Here is a 14437-nt window from a genome sequence, read left to right on the forward strand (position 1 = left end):
CCAAATCCCACAGCACCCCAAATCCCATCATCCACACTACCTCAAATCCCACAGCACCCCAAATCTCATCACCACAGCACTCTAAATCCCGCAGCGCCCCAAATCCCACAGGACCCCAAATCCTGCATCACCCACAGTACCCTAAATCCCACAGCAGCCCAAATCCCATCACCCACAGCACCCCAAATCTCACAGGACCCCAAATCCCATCATCCACAGCACCCCAAATCCCACAGCACCCCAAATCTCATCACCACAGCACTCTAAATCCTACAACACCATAAATCCCATCACCCATGGCACCCCAAATCCCACAGCACCCCAATCCCTTCACCTCTAGCACCACAAATCTCCCAGGACCCCAAAGCAACTCCAATCCCACAGCACTCTAAATTCTGCAGTTCCCATAATCCCTCTGCAGCCACATCCCCCAACACCCCACAGCGTCCAAGACCCCCAGGATCCACAACACCCCAAATCTGCCAATAGGCCCAGCACCCCATTCCATGATCCCATTGAAACACAAACCCCCTGGCACCTGCAGCACCCCCATTCCATTATCCCATTGAAATTCAAACCCCCCAGATCTGCAGCACCCCAAATCCTGCAGTACCCCCATTCCACGATCCCATTGAAACACAAACCCCCTGGCACCTGCAGCACCCCATTCCACGATCCCATTGAAATTCAAACCCCCCAGATCTGCAGCACCCCAAATCCTGCAGCACCCCCATTCCACGATCCCATTGAAATTCAAACCCCCCAGATCTGCAGCACCCCAAATCCTGCAGCACCCCCATTCCACGATCCCATTGAAATTCAAAGCCCCAGGATCTGCAGCACCCCAAATCCTGCAGCACCCCCATTCCACGATCCCATTGAAATTCAAATCCCCAGGATCTGCAGCACCCCAAATCCTGCAGCACCCCCATTCCACGATCCCATTGAAATTCAAACCCCCCAGATCTGCAGCACCCCAAATCCTGCAGAACCCCCATTCCACGATCCCATTGAAATTCAAATCCCCAGGATCTGCAGCACCCCAAATCCTGCAGCACCCCCATTCCACGATCCCATTGAAATTCAAACCCCCCAGATCTGCAGCACCCCAAATCCTGCAGCACCCCCATTCCACGATCCCATTGAAATTCAAATCCCCAGGATCTGCAGCACCCCAAATCCTGCAGCACCCCCATTCCATTATCCCATTGAAATTCAAACCCCCAGGATCTGCAGCACCCCAAATCCTGCAGAACCCCCATTCCACGATCCCATTGAAATTCAAATCCCCCAGGATCTGCAGCACCCCAAATCCTGCAGAACCCCCATTCCACGATCCCATTGAAATTCAAATCCCCAGGATCTGCAGCACCCCAAATCCTGCAGCACCCACCTCCTGATAATCCCATTGCACCCCACATCCCCCGGTACTCCCAAATCTTCATTACCCCAAATCCCTGGTACCCATGACCCCAAACCCCCAAATCGGACAAGTCGGGCCACCCAGGATCTTTTCCATAGAAAACCGGTGATTTTAACCAAAAAACTCCTTTATCCCTCCCACGCCCACAGCCCCCCGACACAAGGGGGTTCATGTGGGGGTGTCCCCCGTGTCCCCCGGGGTGACGCCGGCGGTCACTTGGTCGCGCCGCCAGAGCTGCTCGACCAGAGCGTCCAGGACCGGGGCGACCCGGGCCAGCCCCGCCCGCGCCCCGCCGGCCCCCGCGCTGCCCCCGGCCCGCAGCACCCGCAGCCCCTGCGACCCCTCGAAGGCCTGCACGTCCTCCTCCGTCACGGCCGCGTGTGCCACCAGGTCGAATCTGGGGTGGGGAGGGGACACAGGGTCAAGGGAAAACAGCAACGCCCTGGAAAATCCCCCCAAAAACACCCGGGATTCATGGGGAGTTGCGAAGCCAATGGTGTAACCGGGTGGGAACGTTCTCTGCCTGCCCAGGGACTGAGTGGTTGGGAATCTGGGGGTGCAAACCTGATCGTGGGGGGGACACGGGGTCCAAGGAGACACCAACACCCCAAAAAATCCCCTTAAAAATGCCTAGAGAGAAATGGGGAAGGTGAATCCATTGGTGCAATGAAGTGTTGCACGTTCTTGGCCTGCTGAGAAAGTTGGGGGTGCAAACCTGACTGTGGGGGGACACAGGGTCAAGGGAGATACAGAAAATCCCCCCAAACCCCCTAAAAAAATCAATGGGAGTTGAGGACTCATCCGTGTATTCACATTCTCAGCCTAATGAGGTATTGAGTGGTCTGAAAACTGGGGGTGCAAACCTGACTGTAGGGGGGACACAGGGTTAAGTGAGACCCAGAAAATCCCCCCAAAACCCCCTGAAAATAAGTGGGAGTTGTGACCCAAAGAAATCCCCCCAAACCCCCTAGAAAAATCAATGGGAGTTGAGGACTCATCCGTGTATTCACATTCTCAGCCTAACGAGGTATTGAGTGGTTTGAAATCTGGGGGTGCAAACCTGACTGGGGTGGGGGACACAGGGTCAAGGGAGACACCAACACCCTGAAAATTTCCTTTAGGGCAGCAAAACCCCCCTAAAAATAAGCAGGAGCTGTGAACCCACCATGTGCAAATCATTACACCACCAGGTGTAATGATTTGTGCACATTCTCAGCCTGCTGAGATACCAAATGTTGAGAAATCTGGGGGTGCAAAGCCATTTTGGGATGGAGAGGGGGGTCAAGGAACATCTAAAAAACCCCAAAACCCTGATAAAATCAGCAGGGGTTGGGAATACATCAATGCAATGAGGTGTGCATGTTCTTAACGCCTGTGATGCCAAGCTCTGAGAGCCCCGAGGGTGTAATTCCCTCGCCATGGGGTGACTTTTGGGGACCCCCCCCAAAAGGATACTTCGTGCCCACGACCACCCTGACGAGGTGGCGGTCCCCGGGGTCCAGCACGCGGCCCATGAGCGCCGGCAGCTCCTCGAAGGACGCACGATCCGTGAAGGAGAACAGGAACAGGGCGGCATCCGCCTCCTCCTTACAGGCCTGGGCGGGGGACACCCTTCACCGCGGGGTCCTGGGGGTGTCCCCCGCCCCAAAACTCGTCCCCCACCCCAAAACGCGCCCCCCGCTCACGGGCAGCAGGTGCTCGAACTTCCGCAGCGCTCCGTCCCCGCAGTCCCAGAGGTGCAGCTGGAACAGGACCGGGCGGCCGCTGCCGCGGGGCTTGGCTGGCCAGAACAGCGTGGTGGCCTCGATGCCTGTGGGGACAGCGGGACTGTCACCCCCGGGTCACCCCCGGCTGTACACAGGGAGTTGGGGTGGCCTCGATGCCTGTGGGGACACCGGAACTGTCACCCCCAGGTCCCCCTTGGGTCGTACCCAGGGACTCAGGGTGGCCTCAATGCCTGTGGGGACACCGGGACTGTCACCCCCAGGTCCCCCTTGGGTCGTACCCAGGGACTTGTGGTGGCCTCAATGCCTGCGGGGACACCGGGACTGTCACCCCTGGGTCACCCCGGCTGTACCCAGGGACTCGTGGTGGCCTCGATGTCTGCGGGGACACGGGGACTGTCACCCCTGGGTCACCCCAGCTGTACCCAGGGACTCGTGGTGGCCTCGATGTCTGCGGGGACACGGGGACTGTCACCCCTGGGTCACCCCGGCTGTAGCCAGGGAGTCGAGGTGGCCTCAATGCCTGCGGGGACAGCGGGACTGTCACCCCCGGGTCACCCGAGTCCCCCTCGGGCCGTACCCAGTGGCCGAAGTGGCCTCGATGCCTGCGGGGACAGCAGGACTGTCACCCCGGGTTATCCCCGAGTCCCCCTCGGGCCGTACCCAGGGTTTCGTGGTGGCCGAAGTGGCCTCGATGCCTGCGGGGACAGAGGCACTGTCACCCCTGGGTCCCCCTTGGGTCGTACCCAAGGGCTCGTGGTGGCCTCGATGCCTGCGGGGACACCGGGACTGTCACTCCCGGATCCCCCCAGCAGTACCCAAGGACTCGTGGTGGCCCTGGGTTGCCTGTGGGGACAGCAGGACTGTCACCCCCGGGTCCCCCCGGCCGTACCCAGGGACTCGGGGTGGCCTCGATACCTGCGGGGACAGCAGGACTGTCACCCTCGATGCCTGCGGGGACAGAGGGACTGTCACCCCCGGGTCCCCCCGGCCTTACCCAGGGTCTCGTGGTGGGCGGGGGGCGCGGGGGTCCCCCCCAGCCAGGCCACCAGCGCTGTCTTGCCGACGCCGCTCCTGCCCGCCAGGAAGAGCTTGTAGGTGACCGTGGGCACAGCCAGCGCGGGCGGCAGCGCCGGGCGCTCCAGCAGACCTGGGGAGGGGCTCGGGGTCACTCGGGGGGCTGAGACCCCGGCTGGGGGGCGCGGGCTGGGGGGCACGCACCGAACATTCTCCGCTGGTTCTTGTGCACGATGGAGTCCAGGTAGGGGCGGCCGGCGGGGGACAGGAGCCAGCCCGGCTCCAGCGCCCGGTCCTGCTCTGCCATGGGCCTGGGGCACAGCCAGGAGCCCCCCTGCCCCCGCGGGGTCACGGCATCCGCGGCTCTGGGTCCCCTTCTGACCCACTCCCACCCTCCCCAGGGCGCCTAAATCCTCATTAGGGTCCATAAAACACCCCCCGCACCCCAGCATCCACCCACGGGCTCCCCAAAACCACCGACACCCCTCCGTGGGTGCCTCACCCCCTCCACGGGCTCTGTGGAGCCCCCTCATCCTCCCATGGGGTCTGAGCACCTCTCTGGGCTCCCAAAGCCTCTCCGAGGACCCTCCAGGGGGTCCCACCACCCTCCCACGGGTTCCTGGCCCCACCACGGGGGTCTCTGCGCCCCCCCAGGACCCCACCACAGCCCCCCACCGCTGGGGTCCCTGCCCCCCTCAGGGTCCCTCACAGCCCCGCACGCAGTCCCCGCCACCCCCGCGGGGTCCGTGCCGCCCCCGTGTCCCCACAGCATTTCCAAGGGGGAGGACCCAGCCCCCCGCGGCTGCTCCCCACGCCTCGCCCCTCACGCCAATTTTCCCGCGCGGGCCCTTTAAGACGCGGCCCCGCCGCTCACCTGAGGCCGCTTCCGCCTCGCCGTGACGTCACGAAAGGGGGCGTGTCCAAGGAGACCACGCCCAGTCACCGCTGCGCGTGCGCGCTGGGGTGTGCGGGCACGTGGAGTGGCCCCGGCTCTGCGGATTTTGGGGTTTTGGGGGGTCCCCATCCCAAATTACTGACACGGGAATGGCCTGGGGGTCTCCATCCCCAGTTCCCAGCACTGGCGGCATCTGCAGTTCCCAACGGCCAGTTTTTCCAGGCTTCGGAGCCCTCACTCATCCCTCATCACCGACACTGGAATGCTTTGGGCTCCAGCATCTCCCACACTGGCAGAACTTGGGAGTCCAAATTTCCAGCCCCATCCCCAATTTCCATTCCAGCAGGCTGTGGGATCCTCAGGTCTCAGCACTGGCAGGATTTGGAGTCCCTCAAATCACAAATTTTCAGCCCCAACTGGTTTTGGGTCCTCTATGCCAAATTTCCAGCCCCAAGAGTTTTTGAGGTTCCCAATTCCCAGCACTGGGAGGCTTTGGCATCCCCAGTTACCACCTCCAGCAGTCTTTGGGATCCTCATTCCCAATTTCCATCCCTAACAGGGTTTGGTGTCCCCAGTGCTGAGAGCCTTTGGATCCCTGTCCCTGGCAGGACCTGGGATCCACAATTTCCAGCACAGGTAGGACCTGGGTTCCCTGCCCTGGCAGGTTTTGAGGTCCCCATCCCAAACAGGGTTTGGGATCCCTGAATTCCCAGCTCCAATAGTCTTTTGGATCCCCAGTTTCCAACCCCAATAGACTTTGGGATCCCAAATTTCCAACCCCAATAGGCTTTGGGATTCCCAATTTCTGTCTCCAAGAGGCTTCAGTGTTCCCAGTTCCCCGTGTCCCCCTTTGCCTCCCTCCACTGCTCCAACATCCCCTGGCACAAGTATTTCCCTTCTCTTACCCCAAAAGACCCCAAATCCCCCCTTTCACCCCCAAACTTGTTGGCAGTGCAGCAGGAACTTCCTCTCCAGGTCACTCCCACCCCACCCCTCCCCAAAAGCACCAACCATCCATTTCTTTTCCTTTTTATTTGTTAAACCACTAAAAATTCGTCGGGAAGGTGGGGGGGGGGGAACCCCCATGAACCCCCCAAAAGTGTACACAAGATTTTAAATATCGCCGGAATCGCTTCCCATTCCTGCGCTCGGCCCGGGAGTGGCGGGGGGGACACCTGAGTCGCGGGGAGGGGGGGACACCTCGCTCACAGCACCAGCAGCTCCCGCCGGATTCGGGGACAGGGACCCAAATTTGGGCTGAATCCCTCCGAAGGGCACAGAACGTGCGTGTCCCGGCGGGGAATCACCCCGAGAGCGGGGCAGGATGTAAACTGGGAGAGCGGCCCTGGAGGGATGCTCCGCAGGGAGGAGGACATCGAGGCGCCATCCATCCCCGGCTTTTGACTCTTTTTTTGGGGACGGATGACAAAAAACATGCAAAAAGGGAACGTGGGGATCGACGCCGAAGCCTCGACCGCCTTCCCCGCGGCCACGCGTGGAGAAGGAAAATTCCACAGCTCACCCGAGGTGCTCCTGAGGTCCGGGGGGTTTTTTGGGAGGAGAAAATTGCGTTTTGCTTTCCCTTAGGACAAACCAAATCGTTCCGGGATGAACGGGACGGGTGGGATTCGACGAGGGATTTATTTACAGCGGTGGAAACGCCGCGGGTGAAGCAAATCCCTCCCCGTCCCCACGCGGCTGGGATGGGATTTAAGGCTCCGACCGGCAAAAAGCTCAGTGGGAATGGAGAGCAAAAATTCAGGGAAGAAGGGACCACGTCATGGCGCTGCCGGCTTGGGGAGGGCTCCCTGCTTTTAGGGTGCTGGAGGTGGTTGACCAAAACCTGGCAGAATCCGCCCCATTTCCCCGCCGTGGAGGGGACAGGGATGGAGGGGGTTGTCCCAGAAGGACGCACAGGTTCAATCCCTTCGGATTTGGATTTAATCTTTGCGGAAGGAGGCACGTGCAAAGATGAGGTGAAGTTACTGCATCGAGGCTGCCCTCGCATTTACCAGTATCTTGTCCTTTTCCCTGGAAAACCCACCCTGCTCCCGGGCTCCAAGGGGCTGCTTCGGCCTTGAACGGGATTGGGCCGTTGAATGAATGAAATTTTTAAGCCTAGAAGGGAATTGGCAGCCAAATATCGCAGTTTTGGGGAAATAACAGGATTTTCAGAGTACTTTTGCTGGTCAGAGGGGATCAGGGCTGACCCCGAAGCCTGATCCAGCAGGGCAGGGAGAGGAGGGATGCTAACAATCAAGATTTTTGGCATTTTGACACAAAAAAATGTCCTTTCCTCCTTCTTTTGGTCCTGCCTGGAGGACAAGGGACGAGAGCGGCAGGTGAGAGGCAAAAAAAAAAAGGCATCGTGTTTGTGTCGAGCAAAGGTTGGCAGCACTGGGAGATTCCCAGAGGGATATTGCTGTTTTCCTGATGGAGTTGAGCATGGAATTAATCAAGCTAACAGCCTCCTGCCTGCTGCAATTTGGGTTATTCCTATAAAACCACTTCTGCTCACAACCCACGAGGAGTTTTCAGAGAGACCGAGACTCGCAAACACTTGGAGAATGAACCCAGGAGGATCCTGGCTGGCGGAATTCCCTGGCTGCTCACCCCGAATCCTCGGATCCTTCCCCGCCTGTAAATGCGACTCGCTCGCCTGGGGTCTTGCTGGGAACTGCCAGGGCAGCGCTGGAGGGTTTGCTTGGACTTTTATTGGTTTCCTGCTCCCTAATTCACAGTTTGAACGCCTGCGTGTCGGGAAGGGGCTGGGGAAGGAGGAGGGAGAGCCGCAGGGACGGAGGGACGGGCGGCGGGCGGGGGCCGCATTATCTCTTTGCTCGCACAAAGTACAAGGCATTTGTTTTGGGGTAATATTTGACGTTTTGTTTCTTGTCCATCAGGCCACCGAATATGATCAGCTCCCCTCGGCCTTGCACCACCGTGTGTAAACTGGTCTCGGGCGGCCCCACCACGGAGCTGCTGTTGAACACTTTCCACTTGACTCGTCCCTGCTCCTTGGTGTCCTTAATGTCCAGCACGTACATCTGCATGGGCTTGCAGTTCATGCTCTGGTACAGCGGCTTGCCCACGTTCAGCGACTGCGGCGGGTGGTGCCCGAGGCGCCGGGCGATGGGGGGCAGCGAGTGCCCCTCGCCCTGGGTGACGCTCGGCCGCACGGAGCCCGGCTCGGCGCCCGGGGAGCCCGGGGACGAGGCCAGGGGAGGGCTCAGCGCGGCCGAGGCCGAGGCGGCTTTGGAGGAGAGGGCTTTGACGGCCTCCAGGCTGCGGCGGAGCGCGCCGGGGGACACGGCCCCGGGCAGGGCGGCGTGGGGCGGCGTGTGGATGCCGTTGGTGTGCTCCGGGGGGTTCCGCGTGCCCGCTGTCCTGCCCTCCGCGCCGTCCAGCTGGCACAGGAGGGACGTGGGCTTCTGCTCCCAGCCCAGCTCCACGGAGGCCAGGCGCAGATCCCTCTGCTCCGGCAGTGAGCCCCGGCGCGGCGCCAGGGCCGGCCCCACCTTGAGGTCGAATCCCTCGGCGGCCGAGGGGGTGCTGGGGGACAGGGCCTGCACGGGGCTGTCCAGGGAGGCCCCGCCGGCCGGCGCCGCTCCGGGTGACACCGTGCCGCCGTTGAGCACCGGGGAACTGTCCCCTCTGGCCGGGGACAGGCTGCCCTCCCGCGAGCCCGACGGCGTCTGCCTGCGGGGCCGCAGGGTGCCCCAGCGGCCGTTGACGCAGGGAGCCTCGTCCGTGTTCCTGACGGGAGACTGGGAGCGGAATTCCCGCGTCTCGGGCACCAGGGCGGGCGGCGTGGCGCTGATGGGAGACGGGCGGGAGTTGAGGCTGGGGCTCAGCGGGGCTCTGCCGCTGGGAGCTTGGCTGAAGACCACGACACACTGTCCCACCTGTGGGAGAGCAGGGAACAGGCATCAGGAGGAGCCTTGGTGCCGGGGAGAAGTGGTTAAGGAGCATTTGGGGCAGGGAATAAAGAGGGAGGGATGTGTGTGAGGGAGCAGGGGCCCTGCTGTGTCCATACCCTGCAGGCAGGATGGCACCACAGCTCCGGGGCTCCGTGGTCCTCGTTCTCCACCTTGAGCGGCTGCCACGTCCAGGGGTTGGCCTGCATGTGCAGCAGCCAGGCGTCTTTGAACAGCTGGGGAGGGAAGGCTCACATTCAGGAGTCCGGGCTGGCATTCAGGAGCCCAGGCTGAATTTTAGAAGCCCAGGATGAGATTTAGCCCAGTTTATGCTGGGCTCAGCTCAGCAGGGCCATGGTGGGAGCGGTGCTTTGCTGCTGCAGACAGAGGATGCTGACCCAGAGCAGCAGCTGATCCCCCATGAGTGACTACACCCCACTGTGGCCATGGATAAATCCCTTCATTGCCATCTGCTATCCCAGTACAAAGTCAGGGCTCATCCTGACAAGCCTCAGTGAACCCAGGGAGCTGCTCAGAGAGATCCTGGGGTGATTTTTGTTAATTAAAGCAGCTCCAGCGACAGCTAAACAGCTTCTCTGGAAAATCTACCAGGTGGGTGCCCAGATTTGAAGAATAAAATGCCACCATCATGCAGAGTCCCCCCATCCGAAATCCAGCCCCCAGGTGCCAGGGGGATGGTGATGTCCCTGCTCCCTCAGGTACTCACTGCATTGGGACCCCCGCAGCCTCCCAGGATTAGAATGGTCTCGTTGTCTATCACGATCTGGAGGGGACAGAAGAGAGTTTCAGCCTGGGAAGGATTTTTGGCCTGGCCTCCAAGGGCAGACAGAGGCAGGTTCTCGCTGCACGGGCGTTGCTGGGTTCCGTGTGCCCCGGGATGAGCAGTGGAGCTGGGATGGAGCTGGTTTTGCCTCGCCTGGGACAGAGCGGGATGCAGGGCTCATCCCACCCCCTGTCCCAAACCAGTTCCTCTCTCCGAGGAGAGCAATCACCCTTCCCAAAGCACCGAGGCCCTGACACCCCTCTGCAGAGGAGGGGAAGGTGGAAGAATTGTTTGGGAGGGCAGGTGCTGGTGGCAGTGTCTGATCCGTGCTGCTGCTGGCTGAGGGATCCCTGTGGGCTCTTCCCTGGGGCATAGAAAGGCACGCTCCAGCACGAGCCATCCGAGCCCTGCTGGGTGCCCTGTGGGACCAGCCATGCTCTGGGAATCACTGACCACCCCAGACGGGGACTCAGCCTCAGGCCAGGCGACAGCCATGAGCTCCCTGCCCTGGGCTGGGGCTGCTGGAGCCGTGCTTGGAGCGGGTGCAATCCCAAATCAATCCCAGGATTGGGAGAGAGGAGCAGCCACAAGGGCCCGGAGCCAAAGCAGGCTGTGCTGCCTCTCCACTGATCAGTGTGCCACGGGGCATGAGTGGGGTAAAGCAGGGATGGGTTCATCAGAGCTCTGAGTCACTGGGGGAGAGGGCCTGGTGGGCAAGGGCTCCACAGATAACTTGGGAATGAAGGAATGAAGCTGTGCAGAGCTGTCTGCAGCTGGGATGAGGCTGCTCCCTCTGGCTGGGCTCACCTGGGACTGGCCCCCGCGCGGGTGAGGGCTGGGCCCCGAGATGCTGGGCTTGGACCAAGCCCACTGCTCCAGATCCAGCACCCAGACGTCGTTGCTCCTGCAGGGACGAGACAACACGGCCTGAGGATACAACCAGGGACGTGGGACTCGGCCTCGGGGCTGGGTTTTATGGCAGAGTTGGGATTTTTGCAGGCTGGAGCCTTGGGATTTGCTGCGAGAGGCGAAGGGTGTGCTAAAGCAGCAGGCAGACCCCAAAATCCTGCAGAAAATTCCTCGTGGGTGACCCCAAGACCATCACAATCCCCTCGTGGCTCACGGTGGTGCTTGTCAGACACCCTGACCCCAAACTTACATCTGTCGGGATCCGAGGGAGCCCCCAAAAACGATCATTTTGTCTTCGATGACACAGGAGGAGTGTCCTGCCATGGGAGGGGGGCCGTGGGTGGTCATGATGCAGTTCCACCTGGGAAGAGAGGCAGGAAGACATTTTCCAGAGAAGGAAAATGTTGGATGAAAGGCCAAACAAAAAATCCCAGTGGCCTGCAAAGTCCTCAAGAACATGTCATGGGGGAAAACCACAGGGAAAACCTCCAAATATCCAAGTAGCAACGAAACTAATTAGAAATCCCAATGTGCTAAACATTTTTAAGGCATGACCAAGTCTCGTGGCCAAGTTAGGAACATCTTCCCTTCCAATTAAGTTTGCCTCAAATTCTTTCCGAGAGAATTGGAAATCTTAATTACAGAGTTGTAACAACACTGCCCAAAGTGCACTGGATAATTGATACTTTGGAGGATGAAAAGTTCTCAGTACAAGAAGAGCAGGAACCTTCTTTTTGATACAGCATTTTCCTTCTCACACACGCCATCAGTGAGAAAGCTGGGTCTAAAATCAGCCAAATGGTGTTTAAAGGGAAAAGGAAAATTCCTGCCAGCTCCATGGACACTGCTGGATGCTCCAGTCCTGGAGCTGTAAAGGCAGAGATTGAAATGATGGAGAAATCTGATTTATCCCATCTCCCTGAGGGAGCTGAGTTTTGGATCATCACTAAAAACAAGACCTCCAGCACTTCAGGCTTATCTCAGACACACCTCAGTGCTTCCAGCCAAAGTGATAAAGCATTTAAAACACCCAGGTTTCCCACCTGGATGGGGATGCTCAGGCAGCCTGGAATATTTAGGTACAAGTCCAGAACTATATGGAAGCAACAGCACCCACGAGCTGCTTGGCAGCACCCTGTCCTCAGCTTTGCCGTGCTTGTGTGGCTTTTTTGTTTCAGAAAGAGCACTAGAGACACACCTGGGAAACCAGGACCACGCACAGCTTCCCAGGCATTCCTCCAGCTGCATTCCAGAGCCATTGCTCCAGGATCAAAGCCTGCTCTTACCAGTTTTTGGAGGGGGAGTACGTGTGGATCTCATCGAAGAACCTCTCGGGCTGGTGCAGGGGGTAAGGGCTCGGCCGGGTCCACCCCCCAAAAAGCACCAGCAAGTCCTTGTAGACCACCAGCGTGGCCCCAGCCTTGGGAGAGGGGTAGGAACCTGGCAGGGAGGGAGGAGAAGTTAGGAAAACCATGTCTGAACACAAGCCCTCAACTCTGCATCGTTTCTTCCCCAAGTGTCACAACGTGGAGACTCCACCTCTCTGAAAAAAAATGAAAATAACATTAAAAAGAAAAAAAAAAAAAAGGAAAAAAGGCAAAATTAGAGCTGGGAGCCTGGGAAGAAAACTCCTGCCAATTTGTGTCATGGTAATTAGTAGGAGCCTGAAAGCACATCTCAAACACAGCAAAACATCTGTCACTCACTGGCAGGAAATTGCTGGTTTTCCAGCTATCCCTCCAAATTATTGCTTTAGCGCCGAATAAAAGCAATAATTACCTCCAAATACCTCCTAACGTCTCTCCCAGAGGAGGGAGGGAGAAAGGAGAGAATTCCAAGGCACCCGGAGTGGCTCGTGCAGATGTGTGGGGTGCTCACAAGTGGCAGCACTCACTGAACCCCGGGTTTGAGAGGGAAGCCCTGAACTGTGGCTGAAGTCATTCCTCGAGTCTGGAGGATGCAGTGCTGCTCTAAAAATCGTAGAAAACCTTTTTGTGTGGCCTGTTTGAGGTTCAAAGGGCTCTGCAGGGACCAGGGGCCTCCTGAAGAGGAGGATCTGCACAAGGACCAGGTGACCTCCTGGCCTCGGTGCCATCGGGATTTGCTGTGCTCAGACGATTCCATGGATCCCAAGGATTTTCCTGAGCTCACCTCTCAACCTACTGCTGCCCCTGTGGCCCCTGGCCACCACATCCCTGAGAAGCTGTGGCTGCTCCATCCCTGGAAGTGTCCAAGGCCAGGCTGGATGGGACTCGGAGCAACCTGATCCAGTGGAAGGCATCCCTGCCCTTGGCAGGATGGACTTTAAGGTCCCTTCCAACCCAAACCATTCTGGGACTCTGTGATTCCTGTGGAATATGTCCCTGTCCATGGAAGGAGGGTGGAATGAGATGAGCTTTAAAGTCCTCCCAACCCAAACCATCCTGGGATTTTATGTTTCTTAACCCACTTAGAGCAGGAGCAGCCTCACTGCAAGAAACCTGTTGGCAAGAGCAACTATCAAAGGATTTGATTCCTTTGAATTTGTGTTGGGAGATTGGCCACGATCCGCTGCAAAAGCCCAATCCCTGCCTGGCCCTGGAGCCAGAGGTGCTGTGCCTGTGTCGGCACCCTGCTGAAGTGTGAGGTGCTGAGCTGCTTCCCAGGAACAGCTAAAGCCTCTGCAGCCCGGCTGACTCTGAGCATCCTCCTCCTTCCCATGGTGACCACCAGCACCAGCACACTGCTCCCCCTGCACAGCCACCCTTTCCAGTTAATCCTGGAATCCCCAGCCCAGCCCCACGCTCCGAGCCCGGCGCCGGCACGTGGCCACCACTCCAAAACAACCCATGCTCCCACCTGGCTCCTCCCCTGTCCCAGCAGGACTCAGAGACACAATTTTAGCAGGGAATGACACCCAGAACAGACTATTTTTAAAAGAAACCGGAGCAGCTATTTTAGGACGTTGCAGCTGAGGGAAGCAATTCCATCACGATGGGTTCCAGGTGCTGGGAGGGAAGAGCCCAGCAGAAAGCAGCCACTGGCCTGATGCAGAGATGGTCACGGTGTCCCTGAGCCCCTTCCCCAGGGACAGAGCGTGCTGCTGCCCTCAGCCTCGTGGAGATGAGGGAAAAATGGGAATAAAGCTCTGCAGAAGCACTTAATGCAAGGTAACGTGTAGCCAGAGCTGTACCAAGGTCTCCATGAGGACAAGATGCCAGTGAAGGTCACATTTGGCTACTCCCTGTTCCTGAATTCCAGTTTTCCTGGCTCGTTCCATGTGTGCAATTCATTAACCCACACCAGCAGGTTTCCAGCCTAAATAATTCCCTGGCAGTGCAGACAGTTTTTCTCCTAAGCCTGGCACCACAATGAAACATTTGTACCTGAGCTGGTGAACCCCAGCTGGGTGGTATCGCCAGGGATGCCCCAAGGTGCTGGGGTTAAATTGGGTTTTTTTAAACCAAAAGGGGCAGCTAGAGTCATTCCAGGATGGAAGAACATTGGCACCTTGCTTGGAAAGGTCTGGGACAGAGCAGTGAGGAAAGTCACCCTCCCACTGCTGTAACCTGAAGGTCAACCCCGGCCTCAGCCAAAGAGACAATTCCCAAGTGAGTCAATGCCGTGCAAACAGCCCAGGGCAGAGGCCAGCCCCGGTTTTTCAGGAAGCTTTGCCTGTTATTGGACATTGTACGGATGTAAATGAGCTGAGTTTCATTCTGCAATGCAGGAAAACTCTGCATTTTACAAGTCAAAGACGTGCTGGCCTCTCAAAGCCTCTTCAGCAGC

At 58.6% G+C, this 14437-nt stretch overlaps 2 protein-coding genes across 2 annotated transcripts in view; both read right to left on the reverse strand.

Annotated features, from left to right (window-relative positions):
- Nucleotides 1–1511: 1511 nt before the first annotated feature.
- CPLANE2 (ciliogenesis and planar polarity effector complex subunit 2) lies at nucleotides 1512–4495 on the reverse strand. Its single transcript, XM_077788229.1, has 5 exons — nucleotides 4369–4495; nucleotides 4145–4297; nucleotides 3109–3233; nucleotides 2879–3018; nucleotides 1512–1820 (listed from the first exon to the last, which is right to left on the reverse strand). Exons 1-5 carry the CDS (start codon nucleotides 4469–4471, stop codon nucleotides 1592–1594), a joined length of 750 nt encoding a protein of 249 aa, XP_077644355.1. The 5' UTR covers nucleotides 4472–4495; the 3' UTR covers nucleotides 1512–1591.
- Nucleotides 4496–6681: 2186 nt separating this feature from the next.
- The window catches only part of FBXO42 (F-box protein 42), a 51109-nt gene continuing 43353 nt past the window's right edge, over nucleotides 6682–14437 (reverse strand). The window contains exons 5-10 of the mRNA XM_021537918.2: nucleotides 11956–12109; nucleotides 10920–11030; nucleotides 10568–10664; nucleotides 9704–9760; nucleotides 9096–9212; nucleotides 6682–8964 (exon numbers count right to left, since the gene is read on the reverse strand). Of these exons, the coding sequence (XP_021393593.2) occupies nucleotides 7888–8964; nucleotides 9096–9212; nucleotides 9704–9760; nucleotides 10568–10664; nucleotides 10920–11030; nucleotides 11956–12109 (1613 nt within the window). The 3' untranslated portion in view covers nucleotides 6682–7887. The remainder of the gene's footprint in view (nucleotides 8965–9095; nucleotides 9213–9703; nucleotides 9761–10567; nucleotides 10665–10919; nucleotides 11031–11955; nucleotides 12110–14437) is intronic.

Source organism: Lonchura striata, chromosome 24, assembly GCF_046129695.1.
Source record: "Lonchura striata isolate bLonStr1 chromosome 24, bLonStr1.mat, whole genome shotgun sequence".
Classification (NCBI taxonomy): domain Eukaryota; kingdom Metazoa; phylum Chordata; class Aves; order Passeriformes; family Estrildidae; genus Lonchura; species Lonchura striata.